The 20,624-nt window shown below is 41.0% G+C and overlaps 2 protein-coding genes across 2 annotated transcripts; both read left to right on the top strand.

The window, feature by feature from the left end:
• Positions 1 to 387: 387 nt before the first annotated feature.
• On the top strand, positions 388 to 1,026 carry LOC132631024 (uncharacterized). Its single transcript, XM_060346623.1, has one exon. It carries the CDS (start codon positions 388 to 390, stop codon positions 1,024 to 1,026), a length of 639 nt encoding a protein of 212 aa, XP_060202606.1.
• Positions 1,027 to 1,793: 767 nt separating this feature from the next.
• LOC132631023 (uncharacterized) lies at positions 1,794 to 19,660 on the top strand. Its single transcript, XM_060346622.1, has 6 exons — positions 1,794 to 2,171; positions 2,255 to 2,700; positions 3,155 to 3,479; positions 3,543 to 3,664; positions 18,910 to 19,164; positions 19,552 to 19,660. Exons 1-6 carry the CDS (start codon positions 1,794 to 1,796, stop codon positions 19,658 to 19,660), a joined length of 1,635 nt encoding a protein of 544 aa, XP_060202605.1.
• The last annotated feature ends 964 nt before the right edge of the window (positions 19,661 to 20,624 follow it).

Genomic DNA, 20,624 nt, shown 5'->3' with positions numbered 1-20,624 from the left:
TGAAAGTGAGCCAGTCGAAGAACAGGAAGAGTCACAACTTGATGTGCCAATTGTTGCTGAATATGTGAATACAAATGTGCCTATTGTGAAAAATGTTGATAGTACTCCAGAAAGTTCAAAGATTCCTGAAGGGAACAGTGACACGGGAAAATCAAAGGTTATAGGGGCTCTTCGTCCCTTAACTCAACCCTTTAAATCCATACCTCCTTTTCCTCAAAGGTTGGTGAAGAAGACTGAGGATGCCAAGCGACAGTGCTTTTATGATCAGTTAGAGTAGCTATCTATGAATATATTGTTCCTTGATGCTTTCCAGGAAATGCAAGTTTTGCGAAATTTATGAAGGATCTGTTGATGAAGAAGCGGCCAGTCAAACATGAAACTGTAAGTATGACTCATCATGTTAGCTCTATTATCTCCACTACCAAGGTTCATAAGAAAGAAGATCCAGGGTCCTTTACTATTCCTTACACTATTGGTTATCATGATTTTGCACATGCTCTCTGTTACAATAGAGCTAGCATAAATTTAATGTCGTTTGTAATTTACAAGCAATCAGGATTGGGGATGCCTAGGCCTACCAACATGCATCTGCAAATGGCTAACAGATCAATAAAGAGGCCACTTGGGGTGGTTGATGATGTTCTTGTTCGGGTTGGTGAATTCCTTTATCCGGCAGATTTTGAAATTCTGGATTGTGCAGTTGATAAGGATATTATTTTGGGTAGACCATTCCCTACCACTGGAAGAGCTCTCATGGACTCGGAGAAAAATGAAATCAAATTCCGAGTAAATGATGAAGAAGTGACTTTTCAAACGAGCAAGAGAATGAAACTACCAAGTGCTTATAAAAGCATTTCTGTGATTGACACGATTGATGTAGTTGACGAAGCAGTCGAATTCAAAATGGAGGAAGAGTGTCTTGCCGAAGCTCTAGTATCCATCCTTGTTAATTTCAATGTTGATGATATGGAGGGCTATGTGGAGATAGTGAACTCACTTGTAGGGATAGGCTATTACTCTTACTAACCGAAGACGTTATCTCTTGATCTAGAAAATCGGACTACTCCTCCAGTGAAGACATCTGTTATTGAGCCACCTAAGCTTGAGCTTAAATAGCTCCCATCAAATCTGAGGTATGAGTTTCTTGGTCTGGATAATACTTTTCCAATAATTGTTTCTTCCTTGCTAAATGATGAGCAGACAAAGAGATTGCTCGAATTTTGCGAGAATATTAGCGAGGTATAGGTTGGAGCATTGCAGACATTCGGAGGATTCCCTCTGGCATATGCGAGCATAAAATTCAACCTGAGGAAGATAGTTCGCCGAGCTTTGAACATCAGAGAAGACTGAATCTACCTATACAAAAGGTGGTCAAGAAGGAAATTATCAAGTGGTTAGATGCTGGAGTTGTGTACCCAATTGCAAATAGAAAATGGGTTAGCTAGTGCAATTTGTTTCGTAGAAAGGTGGCATCACAGTGATGCCCAATGCAAAGATTGAGCTGATTCCGATAAGAATAGTTATAGGGTGGAGAGTGTGTATGGATTACCAAAAGCTGAACACTACGACATGCAAGGACCATTTCCCTATGTCCTTTGCTAATCAAATACGTGATCGGCTAGCGGAAAGGTCATATTATTGCTCCTTGGATGGATATTCTGGCTATAACCAGATAAATATTTCCTTGGAGGACCAGGAGAAGACCACATTCACTTGTCACTTTTTCTTTTAGCAGGATGCCATTCGGCATATGCGGTGCTTTTCAGCGGTGTATGATGTCTATCTTTTCGAATATGGTTAAGGACTTCTTGAAGGTCTTCATGGATGATTTCTCTGTTGTTGATGATTCATTTAATGAGTGTATTGACCACTTGGGTCGAGTGATGAAGAGGTGTGAAGAAACTAACCTTGTTCTTAATTGGGAGAAATGCCACTTTATAGTGAAGGAAGGGATTGTACTTGGCCACAAAATTTCTGAAAAAGTTATTGAGGTTGATCAAGCAAAGATTGATGTCATTGCTAAGCTTCCTCCACCCATCTCTGTCAAGGGTGTTCATAGCTTCTTGGGACATGCTGGTTTCTATCGGTGGTTCATTAAAGATTTCTCAAGATTGTTAATCCCATGTGCAAGCTTCTTGAAAAGGAACCTAAATTCCCATTTGATGACAAGTGTTTGAAAGCGTTTGAAGAGTTAAAGGAGCGGCTAACGTCAGCTCCAGTTATTGTTTCACCTGATTGATCTCTACCATTTAAGCTTATGTGTGATGCAAGTGGTTTTGCCATTGGAGCGGTGCTTGGTCAGAGGCACAATAAGATCATGCCCCTGATTTACTATGCAAGAAAAACACTGAATGGGGCGCAGATGAATTATACTGTAACTAAGAAAGAAGTGCTTGCTATAGTCTATGCATTTGAGAAGTTTCGGGCTTATTTGTTAAGGTCCAAAGTGGTTGTGTATACTGATCACGCGGCATTGAGGTATTTGATAGTGAATAAAGATGCAAAGCCAGGGTTGAGTCGATGGTTCCTCTTGCTACAGGAATTTGTCTTCGAGGTCAAAGATCGGAAAGGGTCAGAAAATCAGTTTGCTAATCATCTATCACGGCTTGAGGAAGCTGGGCGACAATTAGGAGATCTTGATATTGATGATGCATTTCCAAATGAGAGGCTTTTAGCGGTGTCTTGTGATGTAGCGCCGTGGTATGTTGATATCGCCAACTTTTTGGTGACTAGTCTTATTCCCGATGAAATCAAAGCATACCAAAAGTAGAAGTTCTTGAGGGATTCTTGGCAATATTATTGGGATGAACCTTATTTGTTTCGACCATGTGCTGACAATATCATTCGGTGTTGTATCCCCGAATCTGAGAAGATAAATATCTTGAAGGATTGCCATGGCTCTCCTGTTGGGTGTCACCATGGTGGAAATGGACAGCACCAAAAGCACTTGAGTGTGGCTATTATTGGCCGACTATATTCCATGATATAAACCTGTTGGAATGATCGTGTGACCAATGCCAATGCCAACGAAACATTGGCAGGAGGCAGGAAATATCCATGAATTTTGTATTGGAGGTGAAATTCTTTGATGTATGGGGGATTGATTTCAAAGGCCCCTTTTTGAGTTCGTACAAAATGAAGTACATCTTGGTAGTTATGGACTACGTCTCCAAATAGGTAGAAGCAATGGTTTACCCAATAATGAAGCCAAAAGTGTTATGGGTTTTCTGAAGAAAAACATCTTTACTCATTTCGGCATCTCGAAGGCAATCATAAGTGATGGTTGTTCACATTTTTACAATAGAGCCTTCGCGGGACTGCTAGAGAAGTATGGTGTAAAGCATAGAGTGTCTACCACGTATCATCCTTTGACTAATGGCCAGGTGGAAGTCTCTAATCGGGAGATAAAAAGTATTTTGGCCAAGACGGTCATTGCAAATAGGACTGATTGGTTCCGAAAGCTTGATGATGCTCTTTGGGTGTGTTGAACGACATACAAGAATCCCATTAGAACTTCTCCTTACAAGCTGGTATTTGGAAAGGCGTTCAATTTGACAGTCGAACTTGAACACAAGGGCATATGGGCATTGAAGAAACTAAATATGGATTGGAAAAAGGCAACCAAGCTTCGGTTGTTTCAACTTAATGAGATGGATGGATTCTGGTACCAAGAATATGAGAGTGCAGTATCGTACAAGGAGAGGAGGAAGCACTGCCATGATAAAAAGATCCTCAAACGGGACTTCCAACAAGGTAATTGTCACAACCCAACAAGAGGGCCATGACAGGTACCCAGTTTTAGCTACCGAGCACCCCTTATCATACCATCTATCGCTCTACCTGTGCAACTATAATTCCCAACATACTTACGGTGAAATGGTCGCTAAATATTTTCACAAGACATACATATGTGTATAAGCACTCGAGGTGTCAAAAGTGATATACAAAAATATACACTAAGGTGATCATGAGACATCTATTACCCACACATATGTATCTACGAGCCTCTATCTGGAATACTGAACATTAGGACGGGACAGGACCCCGCCAGCCCCAAAACATGTACACAAAAGGAAGTACCAATAAGCGGCAACTCCGGAGTAGTGGAGTGCTTCTGCAAAGCTGCTGACAAGGCTCCTAGGGATCTGTACCGTCTCCTCGTCTACCTGTGGGCATGAACACAGCGTCCGCAAGAAGGGACGTCAGTACGAGTAATGTACCGAGTATGTAAGGCATGAACGATAATATAATAAGGGATACAAGTATGGATGATAACAAAATGGAAATATAGAGCATATCGTAAGATAAAAGAGTAACCAGTACATATGAGTGCCTTTTAGGACGGATGCCATGCATGCTTAGCTTTCTTTGAAAAACATTTCTTGTTCATATATTGTTACACCTTGGAAAAATCCCCCGTATATGTACAGGGAACAGGCTAGCAGAGGACATAGCATATGCGATGTTTTGACGAGTAATAAAGAGTATTAGATGACCCTCAACGAGATTTTAAAGGCATGTAATGCAAGGAAAGAAAGTTGTTAAGGAAAGCAAAGCCATATATTGTGTATTGGATAAGGATTTCGAGAAACAAGTTTATGATGGCATAATGATGTCTTAGAGAAGATTAATAACTCCCCCAAGATTGATATTGAGATGTTAAACAAGTTCCAAGAAGGTTCCATAAGGATCGGAGATCAAACGAGGCGACGAGAACGAAAACGGAATCACTGGGCATTATACGGCCCAACCTACGGACCGTATAAATTGTACCAGCTGTATGTTGGACCGTATAATTGGCCAAGAAGGCCACCAGCTACTGGACCAAACATACGGCCACACATACGGTTCGTATAAATAGTACGGACCGTATGTTTGGTCCGTATAATATGGTCGGGCAGATTTAAGTTTAAGTATAAGGACCCCTTTTTCATTTCATTTTTCATTCCACTCTCACTCTACACTTCAAGAAACATCTAGAACCCTCCCTACTCTTCAACTACAAGAGAAATCAAAGGGGAACTAAGGTAAACAACACATAATCCATGAATCAAAGTGTATGAAACCCAAGTAAAGTTCATCTTCCTCAAAGAAAACCAAAAGATATGAGATAGGGTTTTGGTGCTAGAGGAGAAACTCCACTCAAGACTTGTTCAACCATCATCCAAGGTAAGTTTCATGACCATTTCATGTTGTTTAAGGTATTGGAAGGTTAAGATACCCGAATTGTAGAGAAGCATAGCAAATGGGTCATAAATGAGTGAATAGTGCTATGAGTGAATGGTAGTTGAATTGAATCATGAATGTTAGTGTGTTGTGAGTATGAATATGTTATAAATGACTTGTAGACCATAAAATAGGTGTTATGTATGAGAAAATGTGATGATGAGCTAAAACCCATAAATGTGGAGAAATTGGAGAAAAATGGTGGAATGTGGTAAATGTAGATAAATAACGATTGTTGATACGATATTGTGAGTGTTGTTGTGAATGTTTAGTAGTTGAAATGAAACATGGGAAAAGTAGTAGCAACAAAGGAAATGCTGCCCAATTTTCCCTAGAAAATAGTCACGCGTTCTTATAGTCGATTAACTGACGTTGATGTGAATTATCTTGAAGGTAAAGACGCGAATATTGAAGAGAAACGATCAAGCGGTAGAATAGCTAAAGGAAAGGTATGTAAGGCTTATCTTTTCTTTCAAAAGGCATGAATCCTTCAAGTCTTATATAATCCTTCCACAAAACAAAGCCTATGATTCCTTCAATATATTGAATTACATATGAAGATGATGGTGATGATAATGAGCTAGAGTATAGCGATTCAAGAAATTGTGGCATGATGTTCCTATAAGGCTAATGATGGTATCTCTGTTAACACTAGTCTTATGCTCTATTTCCTTCAAGGCGAGGCACGATACTCATAAACGTTCATAATGTAAGCGGGGGTGCTCGACCTTACGTCACCCCGACATTGTTAAAGATTGGTCATAAGCCTCAATTCATGTCCTATGACGAATGTTTCGAGAAACTACGAGTCTATGTTCATAAAGGATTTCATGTGAGATAAAGGTAAGAGATATGCTATAGAAATGATAATGGAAATGATGAGCTTAAGCCCAAATATTATAAAGACTATCATACGATAATTATACGAAATTCATGCTACGAATACGATGTGATTTTCATAGATTGTCTTTAAATTTAAATGTGTGCATTAATGAAAGGTTAGGATAAGCTTATGAGATGTATATGATGACAATGATGATGATGAGATATATTGATCCTTGTATGATGCATGTGATATGGTCGAGCCACTACGTGGCCGAATATGGAAGATATGTATGTGATATCGTCGAGCCACTACATGGCCGAATACGGATACTGTCGAGCCACCATGTGGCCGAATACGGATATTGTCGAGCCCTACGTGGCCGAATACGGATAATGTTTTATGTGTATGAGAAGCTACGGCACTACGATGATAAATTATATGACATGATAATGTATACGCTACAATGGTTCATGTACGACGATTATGTATATGTGATATATGTATGAAATGTATTCACCCTTAAAGGTCGCGCAAGTTTTCCCTTCACCTCATGACTTATGATTTCTCTATTATGTTTGTTTCATTCATGCCTTACATACTCAGTACAATATTCGTACTGACGTCCGTTTTTTTTGGACGCTGTGTTCATGCCTGCAGGTAGACAGGGAGACGGTGCAGACCTTTAGGAGCTATCAGCAGATTTGCAGAAGCACTCCATTATTCCGGAGGTGCTAATCGGGCTTATACTTCTGTGTATATACATATGTATAAATATTTTAGGCACGACGGGGTCTTGTCCCATCCATAAGTCTAGTACTCTAGTAGAGGCTCGTAGATACGTATGAGTGGGTTATATGGTCTCACAAGGTCACTACTGTATATACGTACATATGTGTACATTATCATTTGATAGCCAAAGGGCTTATGTATATAAAAGTATTTATGTTCTTCAATGAAAATAATTTTCTTATGATTATGAGTTTATGAACGAAAAAAGAGGCTTAATAAGTATGATGAGTAGTAGAACGAGCGGTGCTCGGTGGTCAGCCCCGGGTACCCGTCACGGCCCCTAACTGGGTCGTGACATATATACAGAAAATAGAACATATCATATTGCCGAGGCGTCAGCTCCGCTCCATTTACCCCATATATCCCGCGTCCGGCCATCCCGCGTCCGGGATGATATCATGTCATTTTATACCAACTGATCAGGTGGTTACGCGTATATAACGCTCCTCCCTTTTTCCCATATTCCCCATTTACATATACATATATCATATAAGCAGCATGCAGGAGAGCCCAGAGAAAGTTATGTCTCTATCGGAGTGACGTAAGGTCGGTAACCTCCGATTACATTATGGAATAATCATCATCGCTTTGTCTCACCTTGAAGGAACAATTATTATAAGGAGAGACTATCAATGAATAATAGCATCAAGAGAAAACATAGAATAAAATCGTAAATCTCATAAGGCATCAATTCATATACTTTGGAATCTTTAAAAATAGTCGTCATCCATGAATAAAATTGGGAAATCAAGAAATAGCTCAACATTCTTATACCGTCATTGAAATTGTAAACTTGGAACCTTTAATAATGAAATCGTTCTCATAATAATTACCATAGAAAAATATTCTCATCTTTGGCATCATTGCCATTATGATAAAAACATGTCCATCCTTGTTGTCATAAGAGCTTACAAAATCATAAACCTCTGTTTTAGAAAAATACGAATATTTTGGAAAAACATTTACGGGTTATCGGGAAAGGAATCATGCCTTGGAATCCCAGACTTTTAACTTTTGATAACAAGGAGGATATGGAAACATTTATAAAATCATAACGTAGGAATCATGCCTTTGAAAGAAAGGGACGAGCCTTAACATACCTGTTCGACCTCCTATTAGCTACGCTTATTCGTCCGAGCTCGCAAGTCTACATTTAAGAGGAGTTACACTAACGTTAGACTCTTTATTGCACACTTGTTCCATGTTTCAAATCAAACTATTCTATATTCTGCCAAAAATCGAGCAGCATCTCCCCTGTTTATATGCCTAGCCCAAAATTACAATTCAGCAACCAATCAACAACAACAACAACACCAACATCAACAACACTATTATATATACCATAAACATCCCACACGATGTTTTTCAACATACAACAACAATATACACTTCCTTTCATCCCGATCAAGGATTATAATCTCATCAACACACCAACAATGTTAGATACCATTTCTACACGTATAAATCAGCCCAGCCACATGGCTAAAACATGTTCAAAACAGCCCATAAACACAACAACTACAACACAACACTTTATGGCCTTTCCTCCATAACTATTTTCACCTTTCCGGCTTGCTAAACCCTCAAATAAGTTCAACATATGAGATAGGATGAATAACATACCTTACACTTGAAGAAACTCAGCCACATCAACTTTCTCCAATACCAAGCTTAAGTAGAAGCAAGAACAATTACCTTTCGTGGGCTAGTTTGGTGTAATCTTGTTAAATTCTTGATTTATCGGACTATAATGTTTGGGGGAGGTGTGGAGAAATTTCTAGGACTCTTTAGAATGTTGTTTGCTGAAAATAACGGGGTTGATGGTGTATTTATACCCCTCCTAGGTCGGTTTCACCGACTTCCTCAAGTGGGGCCTGCGGGGCCATTTGGCAGCTTAGAGTCCTGATCTTAAAACGACCATAACTTTTGATCTCGATATTGTGTGAGGGCCCATGACCTACGTTTGGAAAGATCTTTCAATTATCTACAATTTTCATTCTTGGAGTTTTTCCAAATTCCAAACTTATAATAGCGTATTGGCCCCTCCAAGTCAGGTCATCCGAAAACGTACCTTTAAATCATCCTTTTGGAGGGCTTATGCCCATATTTGACTTAAGGGTCCTTCTTAAGATTTCATCAACTTTCCACGTACTACTAGTATCACTTTTCGTATGTCCTTTACAAAATCCCGACATGTGGGCCCCACCTTAACTTATGGTTACGAGGGCTATCATCGAGTAATCGTGTTAACTGATTTACTCTATACAATCTCCAAATGTCATATATATATTCTTATGCTCAGATAATATAATCTTCCTCCCTAATCCTTGTGTAACTCTGCTCTCCCTTGAGCTCATACTAAGCCGTCCACAGTCTTGATAACACGAAATTTTTCAGGGTCTAACATCCTTCCCCCCTTAAAAGCATTCGTCCTTGAATGTTGTGGTTTACAACCCGCGACATCTTTTGATTTGTTAGAACAATCATTCTTCCCTTCGGGACCGATTACTGTTTGCTTAGACTATAACTTGACTTATCGCACCATAACTATTCATCAACCCGTGAGTATTTCTCTTTTTCCTCGTTCCTTGTTCCTTTGTTAGTGAGCAGCTACCTTTCTCTCTCTACGGCGCCCTCTTTGCGTTTACTCCTTCAGTGCCATCTCGGGCTATCCTTTTTGTACCCGTTGATCTTAGATATACGTCGTACTGATTCAAATCATTGTCTAAAAATATCGTAGTTCATCTTGGCGGAAAGTGCTCTCTTGAGTCATGTTCCATACTTTCTCCCTATGTCTACCTCATGGTACACTTATTGTCAATTCGTTTCCACATCTTTCTGTTACCTTCCCGATATGACAATATGCCTCAACTCTAGCCCGAGCTAATAAATCTCCTTGTTTGGGGCTTGAAACGTCATTGCTCCTTTCAAGTCTAGTATGTTCTTCCCCCCCCCCCCCCCCCTTATTAAGAAGGTCCTTATACGCCCATAGCCTTCGATAATTATCTATCGTCCTTCACGATCTTCTTGGGGTCGGGGTTCCATCATCGTATGGTCGAACTTGTCTATCTTCTTGCTAGTTACAGTCTTGTATCCAATCGGAATACTTATAAGGGTTAGATCCAATTCTGATGCCTTCTTTTCCGTCTTTTCGCACCTCTGTCTTTTATGACTAACGGTTTTCCGGACCTGAAAGTTGATGGGGATATTGAGATTCACCACGTCCTTTATGAAGTCTCCGATTATACCTTACTCCTTGTTTTGCTATTCCCTACTTTGCTTATGACATCTTTAAAACTCCTTACCCTGAGTTCTTCTTCCATTTATGCCTATATCCTCATTTTGTCAATATTTTCGTACCCTTCCTTCCACTACTAGTCCTTCCGCCCATTTAGCTAACTTACTCATAATTCTTCTTAACTACGTGTTTGTGTTGCAACTATACATTCGAGTTTCCCGAGTGTCCTGCTACTTCTTACTCTTGGCACAGAATCCTTACAATGTACTCTCTCTCCATCCTCATTCATCGAGCCTTTATCTCTATCCTTGTTCATCGAACCTTTATCTATCTTTTTGATGCTACGGCCGGGTGGTCTTCCATACATGTTCCTTACATTTAAATCCATTTCCTCTATGATTGAATCTATCGGCCTTCTCGTGAATTCTTATTCCATGTCATTAATTTTCTAATCAATTGTGTTGACTCATCATCCTCGTCCTTTCCTCGATAAGTAATCGGTTTCCTACTGCCAACTCGTTAAAATATCCCTCTTACTCCCATGGTTAAAGTTTTCCAGTTACTTTGCTGCTAAATGCTCTCCCTCTTTTTTTTTTTCTTTGATTAACCCATTAGTATACCTTCCCTATTTTCAACCTTAACCTTCCTTAGGATCTTTCCTCCTTGAGCGCCTTTCTTCCCTCGTTATTTACAGTATCAACCCTAAAGTTCGTGAAATATTCCCTAAAATGTGCAAATCCGTTCTAATTTTTAAGTCATCTTTTAGGAAAGTTTCTCCATGTCCGAGGCAACCATACCAATATGGCTACACCTTTATCCCTTCGTAAATATATTTTTCCGAGAGTTGGAAATCTCTTAACATCGACGCAAGGCCTAACCATTCTTTCTCTTACTTCTCATTCCTCGTCGTGGTCACTATCCTCTTAGCCTCACTCATCGAATTCTATTCTCTAACCCCACACATTCCTCTTTTGTTCCCTACTACCACACCTTAGCCCCTTCACACGCCTACCTTCGGATTCTTACCCAAATAGTCTCGCGTTTTACCCGTCATCTCTCTCGAAGGCTTCGCTCACTCATGTTTTTTACTTTTTACTTTCTCTACACTTTGATCTCCTTACCTTCCGTATTTTCACTTTATTTCCTTTCCAAGTGTTATTGCATTAGAACTCTCCAAACCTATCTGGTAGTGAAAGTAAATCAGCTTACCTGGTAACGTTCTTTTGTCACTTGAACTTTGTTACCCTGTTCGATTAATGCCTTCAAGATGCCGCAAAGCCGGTTGCCCGGATACACGTACCGGCTGATATCGCCATAAATAGGATATCATATGCATACATATGTACATTTTCTAACGCCTCGCTTGCAGGGTATTTCCAAGCGCTACTTAAACACATCCTAATTCTAGAGCTGTAATGCACTTTCTTTCCCCTCACCGATCTAGTCTGCCTCGTTCTTCGCGACCTCTTAAGGTTTCCAACTACTCCGCACACTCTAACTTCCCTTGGGCTACTTTGGCTTCTTATTCCTGTCTTATGTCTAAATTTATAGAACTTTTAGTACACTTCCCAGGGGGTCACCCATCCTAACATTTCTCTCACCCCAGCACGCTTAACCTTGAAACTCTGATGAAATCCGGTGCGTTAATGCTGGCATGATCACATCTACCTCACCGCGTGACCTTCACCTCATAATCTAGAGCAAACTGAAGTCTTGACAGATTCCAAAACATTCTCGTACTACCTCTCCCTCCGAATTAGAAAGGATCTCTTACTCTTCCGATCACATAATTACTATTTTGCCCTTTTCGATCCTCAATATTCACTTTTCACCTATGTGTACAACTACCTTTCATCCAGGATTTCCAGATTCCCAATAGTGGCGAAAACACCTTGGTCGCCAACAAGCATAGACATCTCAAATCGTTCGATTTGGCTCGGGTTTCAACCCAATACGTTTAGCAATATAAGGAGCGATATATGATAGAGTAGAACCTAGATCAATCAACACATACACATTATAAGAGAATACCGATAGTGTACCTGTAACCGCGTCTGGGGAAGATTCAAGATCCTGCCGTCCCGCCAGTGCATATATACGGTTCTGAGGACCACCTGAACTGTGTGCCCCTCCGCTGCCTCGGCCACGGCTTGCTGGAGCCTGGGAAGTTTGTCCAGGAGGGCGCACGGACGATGATGAACCAATTGCCGACCCGGCGGGCTGAGCTTTGTCCCCCTCATTCCTCAGTGGGCAATCACGCATCAAATGGCCAACTCGACCACAGGTAAAACAAGCACGTGCACCTAGGGGACACTATCCAGAGTGTGGCCTGCCATACCGAGGACACCGTGGTGGAGGTGGCCTCGTCCTGCTAGAATCAGCTCTATACTGGGACCATAAAGCTTTGGAACTCTGGTCTGGTCCTGAATAGATAGGACGATCAAATCTTTTACTCGCGAATTGAGGAGGTGCGTTGGCGCTGATTGGCCTGAATACCTAGAATATTGTTGTGTCTGTCCCCCTCTATACTCACTTCTAGTTCCGAAAGACCTGTCCCTTTTTCTGGGCTCCCAATCAGAATAACGTTCACCTCTCTGCGGCTGCTGCTGTTCCTCCAGATTTTAGACATGGGCCTGAATACGAGCGATATCCATCCCATCCTGGAGTGAGGCCGTCAAGCAATCCTTGACTAGATGTGGTCCCAACCCACTCACGAATCGATGCACACGATCCCCCATGTCAGCCACCATGGCTGGGGCATACCTGGCTAAAGAATTAAAAAGGACACTATATTCCCGGGCGCTCATATTCCCCTGTTTGAGATTTAGGAACTTATCAGCTCGGGCTCGTCGAACCTCCGGTGGTAAGTAATATCACAGGAATGCTTCGGTGAACTCTTGCCAAACTGGGGGAGGTGCATTTGCTTTCTTCAAAGATATCCAAGCATTATACCACTGGACGGCTACATCCCGCAACCTATACGAAGCCAACTCTACTGACTCCGTATCCGAAGCATGTATTATCCGCAGCATTCTCAGCATGTCATCTATGAAGCCTTGCGGGTCTTCATCGGGTTTCAATCCATAAAACTCCGGAGGATTCAGAGTGATAAAATCACGGGCTCTTGCACTCACCGCCCTGTCACCTTGGCCCGCACCTTGCCGCTGAGCTTGCGCAGCAACCAACTGGGTCAGCAACTGAATAGCTTCTATTATATGTTGGCCCAAAGCTGCTGGCAGTGGAACTGGAGGTACTGGGGTTGGAGCTGGAACTCTTTCCTGCTCCGCCGACACGGGTGGAGTACGAGAAGTCCAAGGAGGGACTTCTTTATGAGACTCACCCTCTTCTACCTCCACCGGTGGCTCCCGTTCAACTCTTCTCCCAGCCACCGTCTTGCCCTTTTGGGCCGCCGTAGCTTTTCTCTTCACATGCATCGCTGAAATCATAACACACGATTAAAAAAATGGGGAGAACCTGATAACATGGCTCTATCGCATGATCTAAGATAGGAAAGAAGGTCAGTTATTCCTAAAATGCCCTGCAGCCTCCTGCTTATGAATGTGGTGCGCTTTACACCCATAAACAGGACTCTACTGGACAAGGCTCGTAGACACACCCTAGGACAGAACTGCTCTGATACCACTTTTGTCACGACCCAACAAGAGGGCCATGACAGGTACCCAGTTTTAGCTACCGAGCACCCCTTATCATACCATCTATCGCTCTACCTGTGCAACTATAATTCCCAACATACTTGCGGTGAAATGGTCGCTAAATATTTTCACAAGACATGCATATGTGTATAAGCTCTCGAGGTGTCAAAAGTGATATACAAAAATATACACTAAGGTGATCATGAGACATCGATTACCCACACATATGTATCTACGAGCCTCTATCTGGAATACTGAACATTAGGATGGGACAGGACCCCGCCATGCCCCAAAACATGTACACAAAAGGAAGTACCAATAAGCGGCAACTCCGGAGTAGTGAAACGCTTCTGCAAAGCTGCTGACAAGGCTCCTAGGGATCTGTACCGTCTCCTCGTCTACTTGTGGGCATGAACACAGCATCCGCAAGAAGGGACATCAGTACGAGTAATGTACCGAGTATGTAAGGCATGAACGATAATATAATAAGGGATACAAGTATGGATGATAACAAAATGCAAATATAGAGCATATCGTAAGATAAAAGAGAAACCAGTACATATGAGTGCCTTTTAGGACGGATTCCATGCATGCTTAGCTTTCTTTGAAAAACATTTCTTGTTCATATATACAGAAAATAGAACATATCATATTGCCGAGGCGTCGGCTCCGCTCCATTTAACCCCATATATCCCGCGTCCGGGATGATATCATGTCATTTTATACCAACTGATCAGGTGGTTACGCGTATATAACGCTCCTCTTTTTTTCCCATATTCCCCATTTAAATATACATATATCATATAAGCAGCATGCAGAAGAGCCCAGAGAAAGTTATTTCTCTATCGGAGTGACGTAAGGTCGGTAACCTCCGATTACATTTTGGAATAATCATCTTCGCTTTGTCTCACCTTGAAGGAACAATTATTATAAGGTGAGACTATCAATGAATAATAGCATCAAGAGAAAACATAGAATAAGATCGTAAATCTCATAAGGCATCAATTCATATACTTTGGAATCTTTAAAAATAGTCATCATCCATGAATAAAATTGGGAAATGAAGAAATAGCTCAACATTCTTATACCGTCATTGAAATCGTAAACTTGGAACCGTTAAACATGAAATCGTTCTCATAATAATTACCATAGAAAAATATTCTCATCTTTGGCATCATTGCCATCATGATAAAAACATGTCCATCCTTGTTGTCATAAGAGCTTACAAAATCATAAACCTCTGTTTTAGAAAAATATGAATATTTTGGAAAATCATTTACGGGTTATCGGGAAAGGAATCATGCCTTGGAATCCCAGACTTTTAACTTTTGATAACAAGGAGGATATGGAAACATTTATAAAATCATAACGTAGGAATCATGCCTTTGAAAGAAAGGGACGAGCCTTAACATACTTGTTCGACCTCCTATTAGCTACGCTTATTCGTCTGAGCTCGCAAGTCTACATTTAAGAGGAGTTATACTAACGTTAGACTCTTTATTGCACACTTGTTCCAGGTTTCAAATCAAACTATTCTATATTCTGCCGAAAATCGGGGAGCATCTCCCCTATTTATATGCCTAACCCAAAATTACAATTCAGCAACCAATCAACAACAACAACAATACCAACATCAACAACACTATTATCTATACCAATATATACCTCAAACATCCCACACGATGTTTTTCAACATACAACAACAATATGCACTTCCTTTCATCCCGATCAAGGAGTATAATCTCATCAACACACCAACAATGTTAGATACCATTTCTACACGTATAAATCGCCCAACCACATGGCTACAACATGTTCAAAACAGCCCATAAACACAACAACTACAACACAACACTTTATGACATTTCCTCCATAACTATTTTCACCTTTCCGGCTTGCTAAACCCTCAAATAAGTTCAACATAAGAGATAGGATGAATAACATACCTTACACTTGAAGAAACTCAGCCACATCAACTTTCTCCAATACCAAGCTTAAGTAGAAGCAAGAACAATCACCTTTCGTGGGCTAGTTTGGTGTAATCTTGTTAAATTCTTGATTTATCGGACTATAATGTTTGGGGGAGGTGTGGAGAAATTTCTAGGACTCTTTAGAATGTTGTTTACTGAAAAAAAAATGGGGTTGATGGGGTATTTATACCCCTCCTAGGTCGGTTTCACCGACTTCCTCAAGTGGGGCCCGCGGGGCCATTTGGCAGCTTAGAGTCCTGATTTTAAAACAGCCATAACTTTTGATCTCGATATTGTGTAAGGACTCACGACCTACGGTTGGAAAGCTCTTTCAATTATACACCACTTTCATTCTTGTAGTGTTTCCAAATTCCAAACTTATAATAGCGTTTTGGCCCCTCCAAGTTAGGTCATCCGAAAATGTACCTTTAAATCATCCTTTTGGAGGTCTTATGCCCATATTTGACTTAAGGGTCCTCTTAAGATTTGCTCAACTTTCCATGTACTACTCGTATCACTTTTAATATGTCCTTTACAAAATCCCGACATGTGGGCCCCACCTTAACTTATGGTTACGAGGGCTATCATCGAGTAATCGTGTTTACTGATTTACTCCATACAATCTCCAAATGTCATATATATATTCTTATGCTCAGATAATATAATCTTCCTCCCTAATCCTTGTGTAACTCTGATCCCCCCTTGAGCTCATACTAAGCCGTCCACAGTCTTGATAACGCGAAATTTTTCAGGGTGTAACATTAATGATGTCCAACTATACAACTCAAGAATGAAGCTTCTACAGGGCAAATAGAAATCCAAATAGTCCGGGACTTTTCAAGTGGTAAGTGTTTCACCCCAAGGTGCAACTCAATTGAATTCCGGAGATGTAACTCGGACCTTTAAGGTGAATGGCCAGAGGGTGAAGCATTAACATGGATGCATTGATAATGACAAGATTGTTGATAGGCACCGTTTAAAGCATGGTTACACTCCTGATCCTGAATAGAGTGGTAACACCGTCGTGCTGTGACATTAAATCAAGCACTTCTTGGGAGGCAACCCATGTTTACCTTCATGTAATTTGACTTTCAGATTGCTTTGATGTTGGGTTGTGTGCAAGGATCTACAAAGATTTGGAAAATGGAAGAAGTGGAGAAACAACTGCGACTCACTGGAATGAATTTACGCCAGAATCTACGAGCCATATAATTTTTTACGGACCGTAGATGAAGGCGTAGATTGGGCATCGAAAATGAGCTTATTGTTCCTATTTTACGCTAGATTTTACGACCCGTAAAATTTTATACTTACCATAAAAGGAAACATAAAATGGGGCATTCAAAACAAGTTCAATGTTATGGTTTTATGCTAGATTTTACGGCCCGTGGATATTTTACGGACCGTAAAAGGAAGCGTAAAACCTTGGCATTCAAAAAAGCTTCCACATCATTATCCTTGTCATGTAAGTGACCGTAAAATGGTTCAGGAACCATTTTACGGTCCGTAGACCAGATAGTAAAAAAAAATATATGGAACTTAACTGAAGCGGCTAGGGTTTAAAAAACCCAACCGGCGTGCCCATACCCTACACGCTTATACACCTTCCCTCTCCCACCACAATTCAAATTCCCTAAAAACCCTCCATCTTTCACTCCCATAAACATCCATTAACGTCCATTAAATCCCTTATCGTTGTTTACCTCTCATCACACTTCCATCGCCCCTCACACAATCACCTCTCATCACACACCCATTAACACCCACACGTACAGTGCTTTTAAGTCTTTCAACAATTTCAATTAAACATGTAATCCTCTAACAAGTATGTTGACTTTTTATTCTAATCTTCTCATACGTTATGATGCTTATAGGTAAGGATAATGGATGTATGTTCATTTCCTATGATACTTGTGAGCAAAATAATATGATTTCATCATGTGGGGTGCGTAATCAAAAAATTTTAGTTAGGGGTTAGGGTGTTCGGATGTTTGTGTATAATTGAACACATCGGGGACGAGGTATCGCAACCTCCATTGAGTCCGGGGGCATTTCGATCATCAATTTGAATTTTGAAGTCAAAATTCATTATGCCCGCCAACTATTCGATTAAATGGTTGAATGAATCCAATTGCTAACGGGGTGAATTTTGATTAACCCCCAGTCTTATGTAAGTGTGTATATTGTTTTTTGGGGTGATATGATTGATCATGAACAAGGATGGAAGTATTGTTGAATAGTTTAACTCTGGAATAAACTGCTCAGTCTTGCATAGGGAATTTTATGACTAGGTTTGACGGATCATAAATTAATTTACGGACCATTAAAATGTGTCATAAAACACCTTATACAAAATTGAGTACATTGTTTCTATTTTACGATGCAACTTACGGACCGTAACTTGCACTGTAAAATAGCTTCCCCAATTTTTGTTCACTGTTATCATTATACGGTGGGTTTTACGGACCGTAAACCTCCACCGTCAAATAGTTCTTCCATATTTGTGCTCACTGTGACCATTTGATGGTACAATCCACAGACCGTAAAACTTTTCACGGCTCATGAAATATTGTATGGTCCATTATTATCACTGTGATCAAATCGTGTACATATGATTATAGCACACTTTTATTCTTTTTATTCTCTTTTCTTGCTTTCAATTATAAAAGAAAACCCAAAAAGATTTTGATTTTATTTATTCCACATGCTTACTAATAGTGTAACACACACGTATGGCCCCGAAAAATTCGAAAAGGAGAGCTAATGCACAACCAACTGGCAGAGGTAGGAGCAGAAGCCAACAAAAAATCTGATCGCGCCTCCCTGACCAACCGGTCACTGAGGTTGAGAAGATAGAGGATGACACACTACTTGTCAGAGTCACCAGAGGCAGTGGTACACCACAAACTGAGAATTCCCCCCAATCTGAAAAGGGGGAATCTTCCTCACCCACTAGCTACTCTGACAATACGGATCCTGAGGAGGCTGCGCGATAGAAAGAACTCAGAATGAAAGAAAGGTTGTAGTACAGTAATCGATTCTCTATTAAAGGATCAAAAGAGTTATTTGAGCATGGGATTGAGAAGAGTAAGATTGACGGGGGGCACGGAGAAACATACAGGAGGAACGGAGAATTAGCATGGATGGATTGGATAAATTTCCCAAAATCCTAGTTATCATCTAATACTATAAATGGGAATTCCTCAGTTATCCTCCTAGAAAGTATATCCCGATTTTGGTCCGAGACTTCTATGCTTCCTACGTTGCTGAGATAAACAACACATATAAGCCTGGCCAGCTAAAAAATAAGAAACATGCGCCACTTGAAGAGGCAACGGTCCGAGGTTTGAAAATTGACTTCTCCGGCCGAGCTGTCAACCGTTTCTACTTTGGTGATGAGTATGTGCCACCTACAAACACCGATGAGCTTGAATATAGATTAAGTGATAGCAGAAAAGACAAGTTGAACGAGCTACCATGGGTGGCTTCAGTTATTTGTAAGGGGACTCCCGATTAGAGTACGGACACATGCATTGCGGTCAAGAAAGCAGATCTCTTAGTTGAAGGAAAATTCTGGCGGAGTGTCCTTGTCAAAAATTCTACCCCACTCAGGCAGATAACTAACTCACATTGACAGGGCCATTCTAGTAGCAACCATCATGTCCCGGTACAACATTGACATTAGCAAGCTTATTGTGGAAGAAGTTCATTATCATGCGAGGATGTAGGAGTTGTCTTTGGTGTATCCGTGTCTCATTACTGCCTTATGCCTTAGAACAAGTGACCAGTTGTATCCCACAGAGATTATCAGCTCTAAGATAAGAGCTTTTATGATCTGATGAATTGCAGGGATGAGGACCTTCATGCCAGGGAGCTTACGGTGCCACCTCCAGTGACGTTGGCACAGCCTCCTTCCAAAACACATCATCAGGAGAGGGGCCTACCCAAGACTTCTTAAGAGATTCCGAATGACACTACCATAGTAGCACATTCCACATCATAGGTCCCGACATCATCTTCCGATCCATCAGCTATCCTAGCTGCCACAACGGCTCCTGCACCCACAGTTCTGCCTGGGGGCACTATGATTCTGTTATCTCAACATTATTTTCATGACGCTTATGTGAAAGTTGATAGAGTGGATCGATAGTTTGTCAGCCTGATGGGAGATTTGGAAGGGTCTGTAGAAAAGTAGATTAGGAAGACCTTGGATAAATTGAAACAGTCGGTGAAGGATTCTCACCGCCAGATTCACTCCCGGACTGTGGCCTTGAGAGGAGGATTCTAGAGTTAGAGAAGGTAAGCCTGAGGTTGGTTTATGGGCAATTCAGGCATATATACTCTAGTTGAAGAGTGATATGAATGAGCTACAAGTGAAAGAGGGACCTGAACCTGCAAACCTTGCACTAGCACAGGAGATAGATTTGGCATCAGTAGTCCCAGTGGTCAGATTGTTGGGAGATAAATCACCACCCTGAGATGTGGACAAGAGACCAATATTGAAGGATAATGATGATGAGGAGGAGCATCAGAGTAATGAAGAGGAGCGTCATGTTAGAAAAGTACAACGTCGCTCCATTGTTGATACATATTTCACAGGGGCGACGTCCAGCACAGCCACTCGTATTGAGCAGACAGTGCTTAATATTGAGGTACCCGTGGAGGCTACTACTACTGTCCTCGAGAAGGACCTGCTTCCACAGAGCCATACATAGCCTTCCACCGGCACTATTGTCCCAGCGGACGAGCTATCACTAGTCCACACTGATGAGGTGCTCACACCTCAGGATGAGCAGTTGTCCTAGTACGCCATAGGTAGTCCTAACACTCTATTTTACGTATATTCATGCCTTGGGGACAATTCATGATTTTTAATTGGGGGTAGGCTAACTGATTTTGTTGTATTTGTATATATGTGTTTT

This window comes from Lycium barbarum, chromosome 3, assembly GCF_019175385.1.
Source record: "Lycium barbarum isolate Lr01 chromosome 3, ASM1917538v2, whole genome shotgun sequence".
Classification (NCBI taxonomy): Eukaryota; Viridiplantae; Streptophyta; class Magnoliopsida; order Solanales; family Solanaceae; genus Lycium; species Lycium barbarum.
This window is presented reverse-complemented; position numbering and strand designations above follow the sequence as displayed.